Here is a 26,812-nt window from a genome sequence, read left to right as displayed (position 1 = left end):
TGGAGTGAGTATAAGGTGGCAGGCCACTTCCTTCATTCACAATTGCCACCAAAGCATTTGCACAGCCTTTAATGGAGACACACGAGATTGCAGATACTAGAATCTTAAGCAAATAAACAAAGTGCAGGAAGAACATTGCAGGCAGTAAGTATTCCTTCATTCACTAATTGCCACCATCAAGCATTTGAGGTCCAGCACAGCCTTAACTCCAAGAAGACCAAATGGAGACAGAGGCGGCACACCCCCATCCACATTGCTAGCTTCAGGTTCCTGGGAGTATCTCCGATGACCTCTAGAACTCTGATCAAGAAGGCTCATCAGCGTTCTTCTTCCTGAGGAGAGCATCTGTCTCCTCAATAAACATCGAGAGCATCCTTACCAACTGCATCACAGTATGGTATGGCAACTGCTCTGTCTCCGACCGGAAGGCAGGGGAAAATTGCCCAAAGAAGTCTGTCCAAAGCAAGCGCTGTCTGCGGAGGGCGCTCAGCATGCCAGGCTCTCACCCCAACCATGGACTGTAAGTAGGTCTCTCCGTTGCTGCAGGTGAGGAAATCGGTGACTGGAGGCCAGTTCTCGTTTGGATCGCTCTTTCAAGGGAGAGCTAGATTTAGGGCTCTTGACAATTAAAATTGATAGCATAGCAGAGTCGGGGGATATGGGCAAGAATGGCGTACTGATTGGGGATGATCAGCCATGATCACATTGAATGGCGGTGCTGGCTCGAAGGGCCGAATGGCCTACTCTTGCACCTATTGTCTATTGAAAGCTGTATTATTTTCTGTGAGAAATCTAAACCCACTGGCAAGATACCATAAGGACCAGATTTCTGAAACTGAATCTTTTCTGTAGCAGTCTTCAACTTTCTTTTGTAGACCTGAACATTGTTGTAAAATTAATGCCTTTGGTTGCATGGTGTTTATATGGCAGGTGTCAATAATTCAGATTCACGGAATTTGGCTTTTTGTATTAGATCATTGGTTTACTTGGTGAGGACAAGTGCTGGCATGACATAAACACTGATCATCCTAAACAAAAATGTTTCAGTGCTTTTGGAATTGCTTGGAACAGATACTGCTCCAGGCTCATTCAGTAGAGTACCACCCAACAGATCATTAACAGAATGGACATCCTTGCTGCAATCTTTTGTTAGGTTTGATGATTCTACATGTTGTTTAAACCACAACAAAGCTTGGTTAAAGTCTAAAGATTCCCTACACACTCCTTTAGCTTCTGTCGCCATGAAGGCTACTTAAGGTAAAGAGCAGTTTTCAAATATTATAGATGTGTTCCACTGAGCCACAAAACAGTCAGTAATCTGGAAAAAATCAACATCCTGCCATTCCTTTCTATGTGAGAATAAAATTATTCCTCTAATTATTTTGACATCTAATATATGATTGCACATGTTGCACAAACCTGTCAAATTATAAGCACTGATATTTGATTCCTGGGTAAAATTTAGTCTGCATCACTGGTGCCCTCTGAAACCATAGCTATGCTATAGTTTGTTAGGGTATTGATACTTCAGGTAGGTCTATCATATTGCAAAAGATTGGACCCCGACACTGAACTGATCACTAGATACGTCAGAAGCCTGTTCTGAGCTAACATTATCTCAAAGACGTTTCCTTAATTATGGCCTGATAATGGCGAAAAAAATAATACTTACATTTTGGAAACACACATCAGCCCCTACTGTTAAGATGTGGATTACAAACATGTCCGAGACACTACATTTGGAAAATATCGGGCTTGTCTGGGCAGAAAAACCAGATCAATTTTTCAAGACATGGACACCCTTCATCGAATTCTTACAAGGATAGTATGGCGCAACACAACTTTGGATTTAAATCCAAATATGGGTTGTGTGGGGTGGGCGGGGGGGACGAGAGGCAGGTATATCTCCCCTATTTTTTCTTTTTTTTTCTTTCCCTTCTCTCTTACATCTTTATTCACTCTTTGGCCACACTACTTTGGTAGTCTAGGGGTCCTATCTTTTCACCTTTCACTTTTTCTCTTTCTCTTTCTCTTTCTTGTTCCTTTTCTCTTCTTTTCCCTTCTTTTCAAGTTAAAAGGTTAAAATTGAAGCTGTACAATAGTTGTATAATTTTATATGCCGATTGCTTTATTCTTGTACAATTGCTTCTAATAAAAATAATAAAAAAATATATGTATTGCAAAAGATTAATGGGCCTGTCCCACTTGGGCGACTTTTTAGGCGAGTGCAGGAGACTCTGCGCTCACCACATGGTCGCCACATGTTCGATGGTGGTCTCTGGTAAGTCTCGTTCATGGTCGCGAGGAGTTCCCGCATTCTGGGAACTAGTCGCAGTCGCAGTCTCAGTACGGTCGCCGCAAATTTTTCAACATGTTCAAATTTGTGTGTGTGTTCCACTCTGACTGTCGATGTTCCAGTTCCCGGTTTTTCAAGCAGCTGCCTGAAATTTAATAGTCGCCGGCAGTCCACTGAAAAATCGCGTAAGTGGGACAGGCCCATAACGGCTGAGAGGTCAGTATTTCTAACCCCATCGTCCATTTCACCAACGCTTGCAATGAGATGTTGCTGCTTGTTATTACGACGCTCTTTTACAATCTCCAAAACTGAAGGATGGATGGTGGTCGGGCAGACCAAAGAATGATGTGTATTAATTGCCCCACTCACTTTGGTTTAATGATTGACCTGGGAATGAATGACATTACAAAATATGGCAGTTGAAAAATTCCTGTACTTTACCAGGTTGTGTGGAAAAATACCTGATCTACCAGTCATGATGCTTCTGATAAAACATGTGCTAGTGTAAATAAATGCAGTTAACTGCTGGTTAAACATGATTTGCATAACACTCAAGTTCAAATGTGAAGACTTACCTTTTTTCTGAATTTGTTTATTTGCAGGTAAATCCAGGGTGAAATAAAACAAAAATGCCACTGTTCAAATCTCATAAAAGCCCAGCAGACATTGTCAGAAATCTCAAAGAGAACATGGCCATGCTGGAAAAACATCATATTTCAGACAAAAAGGCTGAAAAGGTATGCAATATTGCTTGAAAGATGCTGTCATGTGTGAATAATTTTGTTCTACGAATGAGAGGTAAAGCAGTATGGAGTTTAGCTGAATGCTGACAAAAGAGATTCTCTAGTAATATATCTTGTAAAGAACTAGTTCTTCAAATTAATTAATGAATTATGGTGCAAGTCGGCTTTTAAGACATTTTGTGTGGCTTTCATGGAATGAAAGAACTTGCAATGTTTAGTATCTTCCAGCTGACTATCTGCTTCATGAATGGAAATGAATGAAGCAGCCAGACTGTTCACAGGAAGGAGATAAATGCACATTTTTTGGCATTGATCATTTAAGTGGTAATCAGAACACCAAATAAATTTCCTTCTTTTCATCTTCAGTTGAATGGACAGATCTTCTGTTTATTACTTTTATCTCTGCAATAATATTTGTATCAACCTGACCCACAACAATCCCTCAGTGTTGCACAAATATGTGCTAAAATTCTAATATAGAGCTTGAAATTGCTACCTTCTGACAACGAGCAAGCCAAATGCAAGATTATTGAATTAAAAATGCGTAAGATATTCTTCAAAAGTCCAGAAATTTAAATTTCTGCTGCTGTCAAACATTTGAAGATGGCACTAAATCATTCATCTAAACAGATTAGCATATTTAGTTAACAACCAGCAAACATGCATCCAATTTGTTGACTGAGTATCTGTTTGTTAATAAATACATAGTGTGTCAAGTTCCTGGCTGTAACTTGCACTTTTAAATATTAACACCTGACGGGAATTGCCTCTGTAATTTAACATAACAAATATTAACATCTGACAGAGGGATAGGAAGTGCTTTACTACATTTTAACAAAAATGTTGCAGTGCCAGTGGGGAGCAAAATAAACAGTTGGATGGGTATCAAATTGATTTTATAAGTAGAAATAAAAATTGCTCTATATGATCTAAACAACTGGAAACATTCTACAGGTGCACAACCTTTTATCCGAAAGCCTTGGGACCAGACACTTTTCGTAATTCAGAATTTTTCGGTTTTCGGAATGGAAGATTTTTAGCGTAGTGGTAGAGTGCTCGGCTCATATCCACAAGGTCGCGAGTTTGCACCACGATCCCAGCAGTTACTCAATCGCGAGTTTGAGTCTTCAATGTAGTTTTTTCTTGCAGAATAGGAGAGAATAGGGAGGGTTAGGCTGGGATCATTCTCTGCGAGATGATCTTAGTGCGGGAGACAAGTGTAGGAGAGGTGTACTGACTGTGGGCAGAACTTTGGAAGTGATTGCCCACCATTCTCAAAAGCCGCTGTGTCTCCCTGTCCCTCCAACTCCAGAGGAATTTGTTTCCCGATGGGCCGCTACGGCGACAAGTGGCAGTTCGCCCACAGCCCGAGCTGCGGCCCCTCATCCGCAACCCGGGTTCCTCTGGAGTTGGAGCGGGGCTGGGCTAGAGTTGTTGCTGGCTGTGAGTCTCTGGGATCTCCGTGCTTGCAGTCAGTGTCCCGTTGGTCCTGACGTCTCCGGCCACCCCCCTGGAATGGAGCTGAGACTGGGAACTGTACCGCCCTTGCCCCCTCCCTCTGCAACTGCAAACAACCCCATTCTCCTGCTCACCTGCAAGGGCGGTACAGTTCCCAGCCTCAGCTCCTGTACAGGGGGGTGGCCGGAGACGTCACAGCCCGAGCTGCGCCCCCTCATCCGCAACCCGGTTTCCTCTGGAGTTGGAGCGGGGCTGGGCTAGAGTTGCTGCTGGCTGTGAGTCTCTGGGATCTCCGTGCTTGCAGTCGGTGTCCCGTTGGTCCTGACGTCTCCGGTCACCCCCTAGAATGGAGCTGAGACTGGGAACTGTACCGCCCTTACCCCCTCCCTCTGCAACTGCAAACAACCCCACAGTTCCCAGTCTCAGCTCCTGCACAGGGGGGTGGCCGGAGACGTCACAGCCCGAGCTGCGCCCCCTCATCCGCAACCTCAAGACCAAGACGTACTTTGCACACCATCAGCTTCTGTCCCTACGGGGAGCGTGTTCCTCTGTAGTTGGAGCGGGGCTGGGCTGCTGCTGGCTGTGGGTCTCTGGGATCTCCGTGCTTGCAGTGGGCCTGGGGGCCGGTGTCCCGTTGGTCCTGACGTCTCCGGTGACTGGCACTGGCTCCGACGTGAAGGCAGTGCAAAGCCCCCGCGCCGGTGCAATGGGCGGGGAGCTGGAGAGGGGAGGGAAGGGGTCACACACATGGCCGGGAAGCAGAGGGGTGTAGGTGGGGTGAAACTGAAGGGAGCGACAATCTGCTGCTACCTGCCCGCTGAGTTAAAAAGTTCCCACGCAAGACTCACGATACACTGTGTATCGTGAGTCTACCGTGGGAACTTTTTTAACTCAACGGGCAGGCAGCAGCAGATTGTCAATTATTAACCCTCCCGCGCAATATACCCTCACCTTCTCTTTTATGAATGGGGATTTAGTTCCCCTTTCTTCGAGGACCGACCGGAGGTTCCGCTGTCACCTCTGCGGGCCGCCCTCGGTGAACGTCTTCAAGGACCTTTTTTCAAGGACCGAAAAAATGTCCGCTATTCAGAGCTTTTCGTTATTTGGATCGTCGGATAAAAGGTTGTGCACCTGTATTCACTAATTAAAGAAAATGCTTGCATGTTTGTGATGTTCCCAATGAATTACACCGTCTTGTACTTTAAAAATTCAAAAAAAATTGGGGCTAAACCAGCATCCATTACCTCTATATTCTGTAGGTCCTTTTGGGAAACGTTTGTGTAATCATGACCATGTGTTAAGTCAATAAAGAAATATGATTTGGTATCCTACTGGAATAAATATGATTTAGTTATAAGATTGTAAAATTACCTTTTAAATCTGGACATTGGTAATTTTGTGAAGTATATCGTCAGAATTATTAATTATAAATTTATGGATCATGGATCTCTGCTTGAATATTTTCGACACGAAATAGTGGTTTGTTGTAAGTTATTTCTTTACATCATCCCTAAATTTGAATGAATGAACTGATTGTACATTGTAACCCTTGTATGCTGCTTTTGGTATTCCATGTCGTTTTCTTAGACCACAGCTATCATTTAGAGTCATGGAGCACAGAAACAAACCTTTGGGCCCAACCTGCCCATGACGACCAAGATGCTTCCATCCAAGCTAGTCTCAAATATCCGCATATGCTCCATTTCCCTCCACGCTCTTTATATCCACGTACCTGTCCAAATATCCTTTAAATTGTGCTGTTGTACCTGCTTCAACTACCTCCCATGGAGCTCATTCCATATACCTATCACCATCTGTGTGGAAAAAGTTGCCCCTAAGTTTCCTATTGAATCTTTCCCCTCTCATTTTTAACCTATGCCCTTTTAGTTCTTGATATGTCTACTCTAGGAAAACGATGGTGTACATTCACCCTATTTATTCCCCCCATGATTTGGTATATCTCTATATGATCACGCCTCGGCTTCCTACCCTCTGAGGAATAAAGTCCTAGCCTGCCCAACTGCTCCCTATTGCTCAGGCCCTTGAGTCTTGCCAACATCTTTGTAAATCTTCTCTGCACGATTTCCATTCTTAATGGCATCTTTCCTATAATAGTGTGACAAAAACTGAAAATAATATTCATGTTATTAAGTTAATAACTTAACTTTCCAACTTCTGTACTCCCAACAAGCCAAAAGCCCTCTCCATCACCCTATCTACAGTGATCTCTGCTTCACAACACTCCCCAGGGCCCTATCATTCACTGTGAAGATCCTGCCCTGGTTTGACATCAAGATCCAGCATCTTACACATATCTGACTTAAACAACATTTGCCATTCCTTGGTCCACGTCTAGCTGATCAAGATTCTGCTGTATTTCTTGATAACCACCATCACTGTCCACTACTACTACATCACCTATTGTCATCTGGAATCTTACTAATCATATTTTGCACATTCTCATCCAAATCTCTCTTCTCTCTCTCTCCCCCCCCCCCCCCCCCCCCCCCCCCAAATCTCCAATTGTTGCATTAAAGATGGTTGGGATTCAAAAGAACACTTCCCCTTGTGTGCTTCCTGGTTATTTTCTCCCTCTTCATCACCTCCCCTATTTGGTTTGGCTAAAAAAAACTCCAAGATAATATGGTGAAAATGTAATGCAGAGAATGGTTGAGTGAAATTCATTGAATTTAAGCAGAGTGTTCCAATTTAATACAATCAACTGTTTAGAAACTTGCAAAACCTTTAAATGGGATTGCTAACTGAACATGCAATATTGCACCTTGTTTCTTTTCTTGAAATTGTTATTTTTGTAAAGCTTTCTTAATCCCTGGTGTCCAGCAAGGGAAAGAATTTTAATATAAAATGGTGTCTAATTTTCCTGAATAGTAGTTTGCAGAATCTGAAAGGAGGATTTTTACTTGCTGTGACTTGATTAACAGTGTGTGTGTGTGTGTATGTGTGGCAACCTGTTGCATCTGATTACCTTGAGTATAGATTTGGGATTGGTGAACCCTTGTCTTCATTTGACTTTTTGTGCAATTAAGAAATCCTGGTCTTTCACAAGCAGCTGCTACATTCTAAACTGAGATGCTGAATGATTTCATTTAATCCCATGTATTCAGTTGAATATTATTAATTTTCACCTACTAATCTTGTGCACATCACTTCGGTGCAACTTAAATGTTGTCATTAGGCAATCTAAGATCCCATGAAAATATAACTTGTTCTCAGCTTAAACACAGTAGCAAGTCCTTGTGTCATGTACATTTATTTTCTACAGATTTATCAGATGGCAATTGTTTTAAGTCACATGTTTCTCTGCATCCCCTTTGCCTGATCAGGCACCCCTACCAGGTATGGGTGACTAGAGCCATCCATTTTACAGTTTGGTGATGACAGAAGTGCTTGGTTAGAACCAACTCTCTCCAATCTAATTACTTATTTTTAATATTCAACTCCATTATCAAATGCCGAGTCCCTCATCCGCCAGAAATTTAATTAGACAAGCCACATAAATACCTATAACTAGGGATTCCACCTTCTGACACTCCTATTATTTTCACTACCATAAGACCTTGATGCACTGCTTTTATTCACCGAAGTTGTTCTGGCAGTACTCTGCCAAATTGTTGCCTCCATACCTAGTAAGTTAAATTCAGTAGGCATTTGGGTATATCTGCATGTCTGCTTTATATTTGGGCACTATCTTCACTTGTTAATATCAGGAGTTGAGAGCATATAATTGTCATATGTACCGACAACAGAACAATGAAATGCTTACTTGCAGCAGCATAACATGTCTGCAATACACATGGATAAAACATAATAAACAAAAAATAAATGAATTAATAACTTGAATCTTATTGTAAAAAAAGCCCCAAGTCTGTGTAGTAACCCAAGACAGTCCTCAATTCATTGGTTAATGTTGTGTAGTGTGTATGACCATGATGGTTATTGGGAAGAAACTGTTCTTAATCCTGGTGGTCACAGTTTTCAGACTCCTATACCACCTTCCTGATGATCAGAGTGAACTGAGAGCTTGGCCAAGGTGGGGATGCCTTTGAGGCAGCACCTCTTCTCTATCCCTTCTATGATGGGGAGGACAATATCCATGATTGGCCTGATAGTCCACCACTTTTTGTAATCTCCTTTGTCCCTGGGCTTTTGAGTTGCCTAACCAGGCTGTGATGCAGGCAGGCAATATAATGCTAGGTATAAATTCAAGAATTCCTTATCCAAAAACACATGTACATCATCGGGAATGTATTAGTTTAAGGCAGTGGCCCTTCTCGAGTACATTTTTTAATGGACAATAAATGCTGTCTTTGCCAGAAATGTCCATGTGAATTAAATGAGTTAAATAAAAATGTTCAAATTTGGAAATGTGGTAAATAATGATGTGAGCTGCAGCAGACTTCAGGAAAGCTAGCTGCATTTTAGATTACATTTTAATATCGAATTGTGAAAGGTTGAATTTTAGAATGAAGAACATGAAAAGTAAATTAACCTGGGGGCTCGCATGCACAAACTTTAAAGGCGGTAAGTAGTTAATTGGGCCTTTCAAACCTTGGTGATCTGGTGCTTTATGAACAGAACCAAAGTATTACAGTTGTACTAAACTTTATAAATCACTGGTCAGACCTGTTCTTCCCAACACACTGAGGAGGAGTGTCAATAGTTTTTGTGAGGGTGTAGAGAAGATTTTTGAATGATTAGGGCCAGAAAATATGTAGTTTGAAGATAATTGAGGGGAGTATTAATTGAACCATTCATAATTAAAACTTTGGAAAGTGTATTCAGGTAAAACTTGCTCTTGGGGTGAAGATCAGTACACAGGCTTCCGATTTAAAGTGATCTGCAAAAGAAGCAGAATAATGATAGGAATTTAAGACCAGCCATAAAGCTGCATTGCTTGCTGCTGACAATGTAGATGTCTAAAAAAATGTGGTGATCTCTGTAACCTGGACTTCCTTTTTCAATTGTAGGTTGCTGTCATGCATCAGATTCTGTCAAAGGGCTAGCGAGTTCTGATGTTATCAAGCTGGGCGATCACATTAAACCATCACATTAAATTGTATTTAAAGAGGAGAGACTAAAGAGGCTGCAGAGGTTGAAATCTTAAACAAAATAAAGTTCTGAAAGAATTCACAGGCCAGGCAACATCTGTAGAGGGGAATGGGCAGACAACATATTGGGCTGTGACTGAAGAATCCCGACAAGGGGTAGTCCATTTGGCACTTCGAGCCAGCACCGCCTTTCACTGTGATCATGGCTGATCATCCACATTCAGTACCCTGTTCATGCCTTCTCACCATATCCCTTAGTCTCTCTTGAAAACATCCAGAGAATTGGCCTCCACAGATTTTCCTCATCTCCGTTCTAAATGGTCTACCCCTTATTCTTAAACTGTGGCCCCTGGTTCTGGACTCCTGCAACATCGGGTACATGTTTCCTGCCTCTAGTGTGTCCAATCCCTTAATAATCTTATATGTTTCAATAAGATCCCCTCTCATCCTTCTAAATTCCAGAGTATACAAGCCCAGCCGTTCCATTTTATCAACATATGACAGTCCCGCCATCCCCAGAATTAACTTTATGAACCTTCGCTGCACTCCTTCAATAACAAGAATGTCCTTCCTCAAATTTGAAGACTAAAACTGCTCCAGATGTGGTCTCACTAGGGCCCTGTACAACAGCAGAAGGACCTCTTTGCTCCTATACTCGACTCTTTTTGTTATGAAGGCCAACATGCCATTAGCTTTCTTCACTGCCTGCTGTACCTGCAGTGACTGTTGAACCCCCAGATCTCTTTGTACTTCCCCTTTTCCCTACCTGACACCATTCAGATGATAATCTGCCTTCCCGTTTTGCCACCAAAATGGATAACCTCACATTGAACTGCATCTGCCATGCATCCGCCCACTCACCCAACCTGTTCAAGTCACTCTGCATCCTCTAGGCATCCTCCTCGCAGTTCATACTGCCACCCAGCTTTGTGTCATCTGCAGATTTGCTAATGTTACTTTGAATCCCTTCATCTAAATCATGAATGTATATTGTAAATAGCTGCGATCTCAGCACCGAGCCTTGCAGTACCCCACTAGTCACTGCCTGCCATTCTGAAAGGGACCCGTTAATCCCTCCTCTTTGTTTCCTGTTTGCCAACCAATTTTCAATCCATGTCAGCACCCTACCCCAAAATCCATGTGCTCTAATTGTTCCCATGAACCTCCTATGTGGGACCTTATCAAATGCTTTCTGAAAGTCCAGGTACACTACATCCACTGGCTCTCTCTTGTCCATTTTCCTAGTTACAACTTCAAAACATTCCAGAAGAATAGTCAAGCATGATTTCCCCTTCCTAAATCCATGCTGACACGGACCGATCCTGTTACTGCTATCCAAATGTGCCGCTATTTTATCTTTTATAATTGACTCCAGCATCCTGGTCTATAATTCCCTGTTTTCTCTCTCTTGCTTTTTTTAAAATGTGGGACAACTTTAGCTACCCTCCAATCCACAGGAACTGATCCTGAATTAAGAGAACATTGGAAAATTATCACCAATACGTCCACAATTTCTTCAGCCGCTTCCTTAAGGGCCTGTCCCACTTGGCCGTCATTTACGTGACCTCGTAGCGTGTGGGTAGCGCGGGAACGGGCGCATGGAGGAGTGTGGAGTTGCGTGCGCCACTGGCCTGTCGTGTAAATGACGGCCAAGTGGGACATCCTGATGCAGCACAACATCTCACCTCCAACAGCAGCAGAAGCAGGCAAGCAATCGCCGAGCTCGGCCTGGGGCTCCCGGCCGTTGCGGATCCGGATTCGCACCAGCTCCTACTCCCAGAGCGGGGCCACGATAATTGGAGATGGACACAAATTGCAGGAGTAACTCAGCGGGACCGGCAGCATCTCTGGGGAGAAGCAATGGGTGACGTTTCGGGTCGTGACCCTTCTTCAGACCCTTCTTCGGGTCGAGAAGAGTCTCGACCCGAAACATCATCCATTCCTTCTCTCCAGAGATGCTGCCGGTCCCGCTGAGATGCTCCTGCATTGTGTGTGTATCTTCAAATTACGTCAAGTGCTCCAGACAGCTGTGCGGACGCATGATGACGCTACCAGCCTGTCGCTTAAATGATGGCCAAGTGGGACAGCCCCTTTAAGTGCCCTAGGACGCAGGGCTGTGATGCAGGTCCAGGGGATTTGCTTGTATTTATATTGATGTAAATAGCTTGTATTTGCATCACTTTAAGTAAATTTTTCCTTGATCCCAGCGATAAGCTAGTAAGGTCTGTGAATAAGGTCTGTCACTGATGCTAACTCTAGGATTTTGGGGTTAAACCACACATACATAGAAATCCCTGTTTTTCACTTGGAGAGATCTGAGCATCACTCGTAGAGCTTGCATTTATTGTTCATTTTTATTGACTTTCCAGCTGAATGGCTTGTCTGGCTATTTTCAGTTTTATGGGGTGATAGTAGTGAATGATGACAGTTTTACTGCTGCAAAATTCTGTTTATACAACAAATTATCAGAATATATTGTTTGCAAGTGTGGTGGAAGCAAAGATAGCTTCCTCAAGGCTTTTCGATATAAGTTAAACAAATCTGGATGTGTGAGGAAGGAGTAATAAAGTGGAACTAATACATATAAAAATATCTTTGTCCATTGCTCATGTTAATGAACTATATGATTTTAATTACGAATTACAACAACTTTTGCAAGACATTTGTACTGATATAGCGATAGGAAGGGTATTGAGGGCTATGCACCAAATGCAGGAAAAGAGGACTAGCTCTCTATGCCAACTTCTTTGGCATAGAGAAGGCGGGCCGCAGTGCCTGGTCCTGTGCTGTTCTGCTGTATGACTCTGACTTTAATTGACTTTCTAATTAATCCCGCAGCTGGGGAGATAAATGCTGTTATCGTGTATCATTTGTTGCATTCAATCCATCAAGTCATTGGGGAGTGAGGGCAAATCATGACTTCAGGAAAAGGCATAGTTAACAATGTCCCCCGCATAATAGATGTGGGATTGAAAACAATGACGGGTTGGGTGCTGTCAGCATATAATTACAGATTGGTCCCGTGTTTAGCAGAGGAGCTGAATTTGGTATATTGAGACAAATAAGGGTGGAATCAACCGCCTGTGGATCAACAAAGTCAAGCACAGGTGATAAACTTCAAGTGCATTTGCAGAGAAGTTGAAGAAAACGTCTTACTGTCTTGTGCTTTTAAGTAAGATGTCTCGGTAATGCTAATGAAAGATTGAATGTTGTGTTGTAAACCAATAGGAGTGGCCTGAATTGTTTCAAGGATCATTTGGAAATTGATAAATATTGTGACTTTGAGAAAAATGAAACCAAGATGAGACAAGTAGAAAGAAAGAAGCTTTTGTAAGAAGGAAGGAATTGATGCGCAGAAGAATCACTCAATCCAGTATATCAGAGTTTGGGAGACAAAATCGTCAACTCTTTCAACCAGGTTACTGTGATGAGGTGGGAGGGCTCAAAGAAATGGTACAGTTTGTGCTAAAGACATTCTGGGAATGCTTTAGATCCTGAAGTTGTCTGGTAACTTCAAGAAGGAGAGTTGATATTATTTCAGTTGATGAAATCTGATCCCGTTTGTCATGTACCAAGAATGGTAAAAAAAATATTGGAAATAATTTGCAGGTTCAGCAGCACCCGAGTACTTTGATTTCATATTTTTTGAATCATTAATATTTTGCTTGTAAATTACTCAAGCCTTATAAGATTGGACTCATTCATGGCCTTGGGTAATCCAATGTGATAGCGATGTAATTAATCTATTCCTTCTGAAAATTTCTGCAGCCTCTACGCAGTTGAGAACTTCTTCCCGCTCCAATGCTGCTTCCCTGTGACTTAGCTGTAAAATTGCACTTGCATGTTTCTGTTTTCCATTTCCTCCTCAACAAAGAGTCACAAGTTAGGTATTTTTTGGAAAGAACTGCAGATGCTGGTTTAAATCAAAGATAGACACAAAATGCTCAAGTAACTCAACGGGACAGGCAGCAACTCTGAAAAGAAGGAATAGGTGATGTTCCGGGTCTGAAGAAGGGTCTAGACCCAAAACGTCACCCAATCCTTCTCTCCAGAGATGCTGCCTGTCCCGCTGAGTTACTCAAGCATTTCGTGTCTATCGAGTCACAAGTAAGGTTTTTTTTTTTTCTTCTCTTTCACTGTTGTCCCCTTAGACGCTTCCTCTTATTTTTCTTCTAACCTTTGATATATCATCTGAAAAGTCCACTTCCATATAATTGTAATGGCACTGAAGAATATGGCCCATTTAAATCTATGCTAACTCTCAGGGCAACAATCCTATCAGTCCCTTCACCTTTCTCCTTATTTCCCTGTAAGACTTACTCCCTCTTGCACATACTCATCAACTTATCTTTCATCTTTTTGCCAATAACTTGGGAGTAATTTGTTTTTGCTAGTTAACCTACCAACAAGTCTTTTGGATTGTGGAGGTAACCCATGAGGTCATGAACAGAAAATATAAACTCCACACTGCACCTGAGATCAGAATTGAACATGGGTCCCTGGAGCTATAAGGCTGCAGTGTTAGCTGCTGCATTACTATGCCACCTTTTTGAATATTGGTTTGTATATTGACTACATGGTAATTTTCCCTAATACCTCCTGTACATGAAAACCTTAATAAATCAAATCTGTATAAGTACTCCCTTGCTGGATTGATAAAGCAGCAGAGGTATGGAAGCTGTTGTGAGCGATGCTAACAAGCAACTCGTGGAGATGATATTCTCACTAATGCTCATTTTGGATGCATTGCAGCTGCACTCTTCCAGGCATTGGTTCATGGCTGAAAGAAGTGAATTTTGGAATTAAGTGGCTAGATCAACGTAAATAACATTCTGAATTAATTTTACCTGAAGTTAAATTCACCAACTACAAGAGTGAGATTTGAATTTGTTTCCTTTGATCAATGGATGCCAGTCCAGGAACTTGACCGCTATGGTACCATGCTACCAGAGAAGCAATCTGATAGGATTAGAAAAAGTGGAGGTGTGGAGGAAGGTGTTTTAAAGATGGGGCTATAGGAGGTTATATGCCCTATAAAACTAGATAGTGTGGAGGAAGAGGTCTAGGATGAATTTGTGAAGGATCTCTGAAGAGCAAAAAAGATTAGCATAATTATGAACTCTGACAACTATTCATTTGGTGAGCCTATAACTAAGTGTGGCACATCCTCAAGCTGAACAATAAAGGAAGTTATTAGAGTGGAGTCATGGTAGGTTGAGGTGAATTAAGGCAACATCATGATGGTGAGCACAGACATTGCTTGTGTCTTTTGTTAATGTATTTTAATGACATGGTGTAGCACTTGAATTGAAGTGATTCAAATAGAGTTATGGATACAATGAGCATTAATTCATGAGGTAACAATTACTCAAGGGGTTTCATGGAGGATTAAAAAAGAGATTGATATTTTTAGATCAATTCTTGAAGTTGGGCGCTGCACGGCATGGTTAAATTAACGAGGGAATTGTTCATGTTGAAAACTTAATTATAATATCTCCCCAAAATAATCACTGCAGTTATTAAGTTTCATGTTCCAAGTGTACCTTTCACAGTTTTGGTCCTGTGAGATGTGTGCTTTCTCTCTGGCTCCTATAAGCTTTGCCTCTGCACTCCCCAACTATTTGAAATTTGGTATGTTTATGTATTAAGTGGAGAGTGAAAGGTTTTATTCATTATTAACGGATGGTGCTGACTTACCATTGAACCCAAACCTAGGTTATGTAACAATAAAAGGCATTGTCACTTCTTTTAAATTATCATGCAATGTGCATAACTCCTTAATGTTTTTAAGCTGACCTACAGTGCCCTCCATAATGTTTGGGACAAAGACCCATCATTTATTTATTTGCCTCTGTACTCCACAATTTGAAATTTGTAATAGAAAAAATCACATATGGTTAAAGTGCACAGTCAGATTTGAGTAAAGGCCATTTGTATACATTTTGGTTTCACCGTATATAAATTACTGCAGTGTTTATGCATAGTTCCCCCCCATTTTAGGGCACCACAATGTTTGGGACACAGCAATGTCATGTAAATGAAAGTAGTCATGTTTACTGTTTTGTTGCATATATGTATAAAAATGGCCTTTAATAAAATCTGACAATGCGCACTTTAACTGCACGTGATTTTTTTTTTTTCCTATTACAAATCTCAAATTGTGGAGTGCAGAGGCAAATAAATAGATGATGGGTCTTTGCCCCAAACATTATGAAGGGCGCTGCAAACTTCTTGGAGACGGAAACATGCCATTTACCTAATGTAATTGTGAGACATATGCGGTACGAAAATAAGGCTTAAGTGTAATGAAGTGCTTTCTCTCATTGGAGGCCTGCATCTTGAGCATTGAGCAATACATTGGAAGTAGGATTATTTTTCCAGGTCCATTGAAGAGAGTATCTGCATAAAATAAAAAGGGATGCTGATATTTTTGCAAGGTTTAAAGTTTGATGTAGCTAATGAGATTATATTTAGAAAGTGATGCTTAATGTAGCGATGTTACAAAACTTACCTTCAGTGGCGCTGCAGTGCTGCCACTGGCAGTGTGCACGATCTAACGCATTTGAGGGGGGGATTAAAATCCAGTTTTCTACTGCCTGTCGGGGGCGGATTTCCTTGGGCTGCTAGCTGCTGCAGAAAAATCGTTCCGACTTCCATTCCTGTTTTAAATTTATTTTTTATATAATCACGAGAAAATTGAATAATTATATTAAAATGAAAAGCGGCTTCTAACACAGTCAACGCCTACAACGTGATGGATCTCAAGTACGGGACAAAACACGGTGTAAGTCGTCTATTTTACACATAAACTTGCTTCTTGGGATGACTTTAATCAATCCTCGATAAGCGAAAATGTGATTTGGGCCCCATACGAAGCGGCAGTGTTTTTTCTGCCGATATGGGGTTCAAATTCACCGCAAATGCAACGTTCCAATCGATCACGTTCCAGAGGCAAGATAATTAAAATGCCAATTTTTTTGGAGATATGCCGTCTAAATTGTCTATTTTGTGTTATTCTCTCTCTCCATGATCATTATTTTTTAAACTAAATATTCATAACAGTTTGAGTCGCATGTATTGTGCAAAAAGCAATAATTCGATTATATTTTGGGTGGATGTTTCTAGATTAATTTATGGGAATTAAAAATTAAATTCTTTCCATCTGAGATATAAATTCATGACAGTGAGATTAAAAAATCATGTTATATTGTCAATTCTTGTGTGAATGGGATTAGTTTGTTATTTGGATACTTAGGCTATTTAAAAAATATATCCTTTTCTGAAGAAATGGAATCTACAGGACATTGTTAATGGGAAAGTAATGGGCAGAAAGGCATGTCATGTGTGGTTTGAAGAGCAAAAACTTGTAGTTTACAATGCCAAAATTGAAAAGTTGAGAGAAGGTGTACAGAGTTGCTTATTGGTTACAATCTGAGGATTATGATGATGCTACTGATTATGATATGCCAATGTACCAGCTAGCAACTGATCTTCTCCATAAAGACTTGGTCTATTGCTAGAAATAGTAAATTATTTACCTATCTGTTACGGATTTACAGCATATTATACAATAATAATAAAGTTCTGATCTTGAGAATATCACATTTTTTAATTTTCAAGGCAGTCTGGGTGTTTATTACTATTTCCGTCACAACGGTCAATTTTGTAATTAAGTACAATTAGGTAATTAACTAATTATATGCTTTAATTTCAGGTTATCCAAGTACAACGTTTTATATTTGTTTCAGAATACTTCAATCTATAATAACTGACATTTTCATTCAGTTCTCTTGATATTTAAGAAAGTTATGGGCTTTTGACTGTCCTCGATCACAGTAGAAGTTAAGTCAATGGAAAAGCAATAGGGAACACGATGCTAATTTCCGAGTATGAAAACGGCCATAACTTTTTTTTAATACTGAAGATATGAAAGTGAATTGCTACTTAATGCTGAAAATGTTGTAAATATTTGTCATGTTGATTTTTTTCCCCCTGAAATGTAGTATTAAAACTGTACATATTGTGATTGATGCAATACCATAGAGTGATCTCTCCACCAATGTTAACTTTAACATGGAAATGTTTCCATCTAGATTTTAGTTTTATTTCTCTTTTCCTCTGCTGAAACCTGGAAAGAAAATGTATCTATTTTCTTTCTTTGACTTAAGGCCACTGAGGATGTGTCAAAATCCCTGCTAACCATGAAAGAGATACTGTGTGGTACCAATGATAAGGAGCCTCAGACTGAAACCGTTGCACAGCTGGCACAGGAACTATATAATAGTGGACTGCTGATATCATTAATTGCACACTTACAACTGATAGACTTTGAGGTAAGAAATCCTGGAATGGTGTATTTGTGATAGCTATTTTGTGAAAGATTAATGTTTCAGGGGTGACAGTGGTATGCTCCTTTTGCTCAAATGCAACAATCATTTCCGCTGGTGGCTTTCATGTACTGTATTTAAGGCAGAATTAATCCATAATTTGTATTACATTATGCATTATTGCATTATTACATTGAGGTGAAAGAGTTTGTAAAATTTACGCCTCTATGTCTGTGGCCACATGTTTAAATTGAGGTCAACGTTTAACAACAATTAAGTTTTGCATCTGTACAATCTGATGAATGTAACATGACGATAGATATACATTGCTACAACCAAGATAAAATATGGATTCTTTGAAGCAAAGGAACATTCTCCCTGCTTCTGCAAAAAAAATGTTTCTTTCATTTAACTGCAACACGCACAAGTTACTTTGTTCTTCCTTTATGTTCCAAAGTTGATAGTTGTCCACTCCAGATAAATCTAAATTTGCACTTCTGGGATTTCTATTATAATGTGCATATGGTTCATTATACTAACTATGTCCTCGACTGAAGAATTGAGTCATCTTGACCAGCCTTTTATCCTCGATAGATTATAAATAAAATGTGTTGAACAAAAGGGACTAATGGATATGTTTAGAAAGACTTGAGGATTTGTTTTTATTTATAGTTAAATTATTTCAAGACTCCAGATTTATACATTTCACTTGCTTACAAAGTGCTATATAACCCAAGCATATCTTGCCACCGTTTGAAAATGGTGTGCAAGTTTGTTGTGAACTCTGGTTTACTTCTAGTTTGCAATTGGGGATTCTGGGCACATTAACAAACTGTTTTAGTCTGAGGTCATTTTTTTGGAAGCTGGGTAAAGTCAAAAAGATTGGTATCAAATTACATGCAGGAAAAGTATAGTACTTCAACATGAAGCATCAGAAAGTTGTTTTTTAAAGGACATAAATTAGATGCAGTTTGAAGAATCAAGACCTTTTCCATTTGCCAATGTTTAGCACATCTGTTTAGTTTTATTAAAACCAGTCTTCAATAGGGTGAGTTTAAAGGGATTACTGGAAAGAAGGATTTGGTAAGTTTAAAGGGAACCCCACCCCCAAGCATAAGGAAGAAGGATCCAAATCCGAAACATCACCTAACCGTGGTCTTTAGAGATGTTGTCTGATCCGATGAGTTACTCTAGCACTTTGTGTCCTTTTGTGGGAATCAGTGAGTTTCGGAGCACTGGGTGTTACAAGGGAGCACAGAAACCAGGGCTTCAGAGGGAGCACAAGAACAGGGGCACTGGTTTGTTGGAAGGAGCACGGGGACCAGAGCCTAGTAAGTCAGGTGCCAAAGCAATGGGATTTCTGAATAGTGGATTATTAGAGTTTTGCATTAAAAAATGTAAACTATCCTAAACTTGCCTTCCTTCCTCGTCACTCCTCTGCATTCAGATGAATGGTCTTGTTGTTCCTGTGCCAAATCTAACCTGGTGTATGTCCAATGGGCAAACTCCTAGCAGATTTGTTGGGGAAACTGGAGGTTTATGCTTTACACGGTTTACAGGTTTACACAGTGGTCTGTCAGGGGAGTTCAACCTTGCATTAATGTAAACCATGTAGTGCAAGTGTGCTTGTGTAGGAGTCCTGAACATGTTTGGATGTACAAACCTAAGTACTGGCGGCACTGTGGGGGGGGGGGGGGGGTTTTTTTTTTTTTTTGAAGGTGCAAACTATAATTTTGAGCTTCCGAGCAAACTAGATATTTTTATTTTGCATACTTGGTTTTAAAGATTGGCTCAAGTCTTGAGTTTACTGGTTTTAATTATGTGCATATTAACACTTTATATTAAAAAAAAATACCCCTCTGCGATGGTCTGACTTTTGACTTTACAATCATATGCTTCATAAAACAGGGGAAGAAGGATGTTACCCAGATTTTCAACAACATTTTGCGGAGGCAGATTGGCACTCGAACTCCAACAGTGGAATATATATGTTCTCATGAGCAAATTTTGTTTATGCTTTTAAAGGGGTATGTATTATCCAGTGGTTTTCTACAATGATTTAATTTTCTATGCCGCCTTGTTGAAATCGTAAGATTTTTAGTGTATGGAATGAACAAAATAAATTGATTAGCAAGCCTGCAGTATGGGTATCTGAGCTTTAGGCATCTTAACAATGTTGACAACATGGCCAAGAAATGGACAAGGTGACAGTTTTGCAGAACTACTGTGGTCTCCTAATGGCTATCATTAACTCCCTGTTGCATGCCATTTCGACTCCCCTTACCATTCCTGTCTGTCTTCTGCCTTCTCCACTGCCAGTGAGAGGCCAGGCGCAAACTAAAAGAATAACACAAGTCTGCCTGGGTTGTCTAAAATCTAATGGTATGAATATTGAATGCTCCAACTTCAGGTAGTTTGCACTACCTATGCTCCTTTCTCTAACAACACGAACCTCATCTACTGTGGCCCCTTTTACATCGACAAGGCCAAGCATAGACCAGGTGACTGTTCCACCGACTGTATATCCACAGTCTTCGCAGTGCCATTAGGATGCCAAGAGGGACTTCCAGGCGAAGCTGGAGTCGCAAGACAATACCCATAGATTGTGACAAGGCTGCACTCTAAAATGGGCTGCATAGCAAAGGTCCCTCCCCAATTAGCTAATTGCATTCTATGCCCACTTTGAGTAATAGGTTGGTGGAGGAGTGTCGCCTGCCCTGTCAGGCTCTGGTATCAACAATTACTGTGGCAGATGTAAGATCGGCCTTCCTGAGAGTGAATCCGTGGAAAGAAATTGGTCCAGATGGAGTCCCTGGCCACGATCTCGACCTGTGTGGATCAGCTTGCAGTAGTATTCAGATATCGTTAACCTCCCACTACTCCATTCTGAGGTCCCCACCTGTTTCCTTGACGACTACTGTCCAGTGACTGACATCCACCATCATTAAGTGCTTCACGAGATTGGTGATGGAGCGTATTAACTCCAGCCTTCCAGAGAGTCTTTATCCATTGTAGTTTGCTTTCCGTCGCAACGGGCCCACAGCACACGCCATCTCCCAGGTCATGGAAAACTTAGATACCAAGGACTTGTACGTCAGACTCCTATTTATCAACCATAACTCTACCTTCGATGCCATAGCTCATCCAAGCTCATCTCCAAACTGGACCCAGGAATCGGGACCCCCCCACCCTGCCACTAGATCCTCTACTTTCTGGTCCACAGATCACAATCCGCAATGATAGGTGAAAACACATCTTCCACAATAATCCTCAACACCCTGCAAGGATGCGTTCTTAGTCTCCTGCTTTACTCTCTATCCACTCACGATTCTGTGGCTAAATTTGACTAACTCAGCATCTACAAGTTTGCAGATGAAGCCACTATGTGGGCCAAATCACAAACAATAACAAGATGGAGTATTGATAGGAGATAGCAAAGTTAGTAACATGGCGTCAGGATAACAACCTCTTCCTTTGAGTCAGCAAGATGAAGGAGCTTGTTATCAACTTCAGGGAGCATGGTGGACTACATGCCTGAATCAGCATTAATGGTGCTGGTGGAACTTGTTGAGAGCTTCCAGTTCCTTGGCATTAACATTACCAACCACATTAAAGCCACAGCCGAGAAGGCACACCAATGCCTCTACTTCCTCAGGGGACTGAGGAAATTCAGCACATCTTCAATGATTCTTACAAACTTCTACCGGTACTGTAAAACGCATACTGTCAGTTTGCATCACAGCTTGGTTTGGGAACAGCTCTACCCAAGACCACAAGAAATTGCAGAAAGTTGTAGATGTAGCTCAGTTCCTCACACAAACCAAATTCCCCACTATTGACTCGCACTTCACATTCCCCCAGAAAAGCAGCCAATGACCTGTTCAATCCCAGTTATTCCTTCTGCTCCATACTTCCGTTGGGCAGAAGGTACAAAAGCTTGAAAGCGTACACCACCAGACTCGGGAACACCTACTTCCCCTCTGTTATCGGGCTTCTGAATTGTCCTTCCATAAGCTATGGTACTGTCTGAGTCACCCCATTGTGGACATTGGACTTTGTTTATGGAACTGTTGCGTTGAGAGCTGTATTCTTCACTTTATCTTCCACTTTGCTCTCCTATTGTATTTGAGTTTGACTTGATTGTATTTGTGGTTAATATTATCTGATCTGATTGGAGAGCATGCAATATAAAGCTTTTTACTGCACCTCAGTACGTGACAATGATAAACCTAAACACTTGTGCTTGATTCACCTAACCGTGCTAGATATCTCATTTGCTAACCATTTTACTCCCCTTTCCATTCTCATACTCTTTCTGTCCTGGGCTGTCTCCTTTGCCAGACTAAGGTCACATGCTAAATGGAGGAACAGTAGCTCATACTCTGCTTGGGCAGTTTACAGCCCAATGGTATAAATACTGAATTTTCCAATTTTGGGTAACAATCCATCTGGGTGCATTCCCATTTCTCACACTATCCTGCCCTCTCATCTCCCGCCCCCTTCTATCTGCATCTATATCCCTTCATATTACTACTCCTTTATTTCGCATCCCTTCTCTGCTACAACCTTTTGTCTCCTTTTTATCTCTTGCCTTTTTTTCACTCATCTGCTAATCAAAAACCCTCCACTACTGTATCCACCTATCACTTGCCAGGGTTTATCCTATCCCAACCTCTTTTTCCATCTTCCCACCTGCTACAGTCAGACTGAAGAAGGGTCCTGACCTAAACCATCACCTATCCATGTCCTCCAGAGATGCTGCCTGACCCGCTGAGCATTTTATGGGGGGTTTTCTGCCCAATATTTCCTTCCCACAGTTTAAAGTTTAGAACTTATTTTATCCATCAAGGCACAATCCTACTGTGACTTTGTGTATTGGCAGTATATCTTCCATCCATGTGTATTACTGAAAACTGGACTTTTTCTGCATTTCGTTTTTTTAGTTTCAACTTCTGACCATGTATTTCATAGCTCTTGTGCTCTGGATGCAGGATTGGTATAAAGCAAGATACTGACCCTGAATCTTGTGCTTGTGCATATTTCTGCAAATAAAAACAGTCTATTAAATATTTGAATCTGAAGAAAAATCCCCAAATAGTGGCATGTGTTTTGAAAAAAAACAGTGCAGTCAAATTTAGAATAGAATAGAATAGTTTCTTTATTGTCATTGTAACATGAACCATGTACAACGAAATTTAAAAATGTCAGCCAGTCAGTGCACCATTCAAACATTTCTAAAAGCTAACGATACATACAAGGTAAAATATTAAAAGATAAACAACTAAAATAAATATCACGAAAATAGCACGCATAAACACCCAACCCTCCATCCTTCTGTCGATTTCACAGTGTACCACAGTCCCTTAGTATGTCTCGCCCCTGCGTTCCTTGGCGGCTACATTTAGTGCTTTTATAGCAGTGGGGTAAAAACTGTTTTTTTAGTCTGTTCGTCCTTGTCCTTGTAGATCTGTACCGTCTGCCTGACGGCAACAGTTCAAACAGGGAGTGTCCGGGGTGGGAAATGTCCTTTATGATACTCTGGGATTTTTTGGTGCAGCGGGAACTGTGTAAGTCCTCCAAGGTAAGGAGAGGGCAGCCGACAATCCTCTGGGCGTTGTCAATGGCCCTCTGGAGCGCTTTCCTCTGAGCCGCTGTGCAGCTGGTGTACCACACGCATACACAGTATGTTAGTATGCTCTCAATGGAGCACCGATAAAAGGACAGCAGCAGTCTCTGAGTGATGTTATTCTTCCTGAGCACCCTCAGGAAGTGCAGTCTCTGCTGGACCTTTTTCAGCAGCGCAGTGGTGTTCACGCTCCACGTCAGGTCCTCAAGAGAAGGAATGAGTAGGCATAAAACTGCCATGAAGACTAATTATTTAATCATAATAGTTAGCTATTTAAATATCCTTTCTGCCAGTGAAATAAAACATGCTACTTTGAGAATTATTTTAATCTACTGTATCAATTGGGAAAACTCATGCATAATAAGGATCATTGTTCTGGGCATTTTGGTTCATTCCCTGTGTGTACACTTGCTTGACAGGGAAATTGAAAAATGTTTTCTATCAAAACTTAAGAATAACAAAGCTAGAATTTTACTTTTTAATTGATGAAATTAATTTATTGGAAATAGTTCCCAAAGAAAACCAATCCATGGAAATATACTAACTGAGTGTTGTTTGTAAATGAAACTTTTAATGTTTGTTAAAATGTTGGCTTCATTCTAATGGTGGTCCTTGATGTCAGTACTTTGTCCTCCAAAGTCTATCATTGTCTTTTATTCAGGTATGAAACACCAGAGATTGCCTTGAACTGTGGAATAATGCTGAGAGAATGCATCAGACATGAACCACTTGCCAAAATTATCCTATACTCTGAACATTTTAAAGATTTCTTCAAATATGTGGAAATGTCAACATTTGACATTGCTTCAGATGCCTTTGCAACATTTAAGGTAAATTAGGCTCTGAAAAATCTTTGTTCACTTTGTCACATGTTAAATGTGTATTATTGTAATTCAGATGCACTAACTGTTGTATTATTGATACTTTTCACACTACTGTGCCATTGGCACCAGTCCTCAGGGTTGGGAATCCCCATATATTGTAAATCGTCCTGTGACAAATGGTAAAATTGAAGTTAATCTAATTACTTTCATTTTGTAATCCAATGTGGAATTGTTATGGCAGTTTAAATTTCTTTTTATTGGAGTGTGATCAATTTATGATCCTGGCAGAACAAATACATCAATTTAGATTTGCACATCTCTGATCTTCTGACTTTGAATGTCTTAAAGTGTTTTATTAAGAGCTTGGCTTGTGAGTGGCTAAAGTCTGAAAGATGAAGAATGCCCCTCGTGCTGTTACTGATATGTAAAGTGAATTAAAAATTATAAATAATGGTAAGACTTGAACAGGAGTTTCCTGAATATTTTTCGATCACTGCGATGGCGATTACATATATTAAATATATTTTCTATTTGAGTGTTTATCCTCGTGTATTTTAAACACAAACATTTCACTCCAAGCCTTAGATTTCAGTTTTGTAAGAATTTGGATTGAAGATACGATACGATAGAACTTTTAAAATTAATTTAATTAAAATTATAAATTAGTTATTTCTTTTGTGCCAACAGTCATAAAAACACGACATGATACATGGAATTAAAGTGACGAGTGGGAAGTCCAGGATTGGGGATGTGTAAAGATTGGGATGGGGAGAGTGGGCAGGGAAGTCGGTCTACCCCACGTCATATGGAGAGGAGTTGTACAGCTTGAAAGCCACAGGGGAAAAGGATGATCTTATTGTATGAACTTACTGAGAAGTTAAGAAAGATGATTCAATTTTATTTTAGCGAAGTGTCTCATCTATATTGTATAGTTTTATGCTTTGAGGGGGCTAGTTCTATTTCTTGAACAAATTTAACTTCTGCCATGTTCTTTTATAGGACTTGCTTACCAGACATAAAGTCATGTGTGGACAGTTTTTAGAACAGAATTATGATTTGGTAAATATAAACAATTTTGATTTCTAGTTTAAAAATTATTTTAAAATAACAAAATTTCTGATTTTATTCAAATTTACTTTTTTCTTTCAATCTAGGTATTTAATGACTATGAAAAGTTGTTGCACTCTGAGAACTACGTGACAAAAAGACAATCATTAAAGGTAATACGAAAGGAGTCTATTATAATTTGTGCTTTATTTATTATTTACTGAAAAGAAAACTGGATTACATGTTCAGGTAGATTTTTCCCATTTGAAAGAAAATCAGAAATCTTTGGCCCAAAATTAGCCACTGTGTGTTTGAAATAGTACATAAAATAGTGTCATAAGAAGGAATTCAAGAGCAGAAATTGTTAACCCTGGTCAGAATATTAGTTAGACTACTCTTCATCATTTAAAAGTAAGCTTGCTGGCTCAAAGTGGGGGGCAGCAGCCCCCACACTGCGCATTTCAGCACTAGCCCTTGCATTTTCTTCAGCCGAATATTGTGCCCCTGTTTGGTCCAGGTCATCCCACACACACCATGTGGACACCCAATTGAACTCAACAATGAGGATCATCACGGGAACAATCCGCTCAACACCCCTCCCCTGGGTCCCTGTCCTATCCAACATAGCCCCTCCACACATCCGGCGAGTAGTCCTCACTCAAAGGATGCTCCAAAAGACCAAAAACTCCCCTCACCTGCCAATTCACATGTACATCTTCAACCCACCCACTGCTCGACTTCCATCTAGACGACCAATTTGGAAGAACCCACCACCAGCTGATTTCACCATCCAATCAGCTTGGAAAAAGGAATGGGAGTCCAAGGATGTCCCAAATAAACATCTGGTGTCAGACCCCACCCTACCGGTCCCTGGCACCAATCTCCCAAGGAAGCAGTGGACGATGCTGAATAGATTCAGGACTGGACATGGCCCGTTTGGCCAGCATTCACAAATGGGGCAGCAGTCCAACCCCATGTCTACGGAAAGCTGCCAGGTTTCACCAGGTCTACAGAAAGCTGCCAGTCCTGCACAGTCGCCAGGATTCCTGGCTGCTGTGGTTCTTGGCAGCTGCACTCCGGCCTTCACGAAGGTGATTATCTGAGTGGTGGGGCGTTCTCGTCTGCAGTACTGGATTACTTGTTCAGGTAGATTTTTCCCATTTGAAAGAAAATCAGAAATCTATGGCCCAAAATTAGCCACTGTGTGTTTGAAATAGTACATAAAATAGTATAAGAAGGAATTCAAGAGCAGAAATTGTTAACCCTGGTCAGTATATTAGTTAGACTCCTCTTCGTCATTTAAAAAAAAGTGTGTCAAAAGACAGAAGGCATTACAATAAAGAATTGCAATTACAGAACAAATACCTGCATGAGTATGTGTCTGTATCATTGTATTTAATTTTCACTGACCGTAATTCCGTG

General features: G+C 40.7%; 1 protein-coding gene across 3 annotated transcripts in view; it reads left to right on the top strand.

Moving 5' to 3' along the window:
- Positions 1-26,812, top strand: part of LOC129702835 (calcium-binding protein 39-like) — a 58,985-nt gene that overhangs the window by 19,435 nt on the left and 12,738 nt on the right. For all 3 annotated transcript variants that reach the window (XM_055644861.1, XM_055644859.1, XM_055644860.1), the window contains 6 exons: positions 2,899-3,033; positions 17,735-17,899; positions 19,802-19,920; positions 24,181-24,349; positions 25,343-25,402; positions 25,498-25,563. In XM_055644861.1, the coding sequence (XP_055500836.1) occupies positions 2,926-3,033; positions 17,735-17,899; positions 19,802-19,920; positions 24,181-24,349; positions 25,343-25,402; positions 25,498-25,563 (687 nt within the window). In that variant the 5' untranslated portion in view covers positions 2,899-2,925. The remainder of the gene's footprint in view (positions 1-2,898; positions 3,034-17,734; positions 17,900-19,801; positions 19,921-24,180; positions 24,350-25,342; positions 25,403-25,497; positions 25,564-26,812) is intronic.

Source organism: Leucoraja erinacea, chromosome 13 (assembly GCF_028641065.1).
Source record: "Leucoraja erinacea ecotype New England chromosome 13, Leri_hhj_1, whole genome shotgun sequence".
In the NCBI taxonomy this organism is placed as follows: Eukaryota; Metazoa; Chordata; class Chondrichthyes; order Rajiformes; family Rajidae; genus Leucoraja; species Leucoraja erinaceus.
Note: the sequence above shows the minus strand (reverse complement) of the source record. Positions and strands in the feature narration are given on the sequence as shown.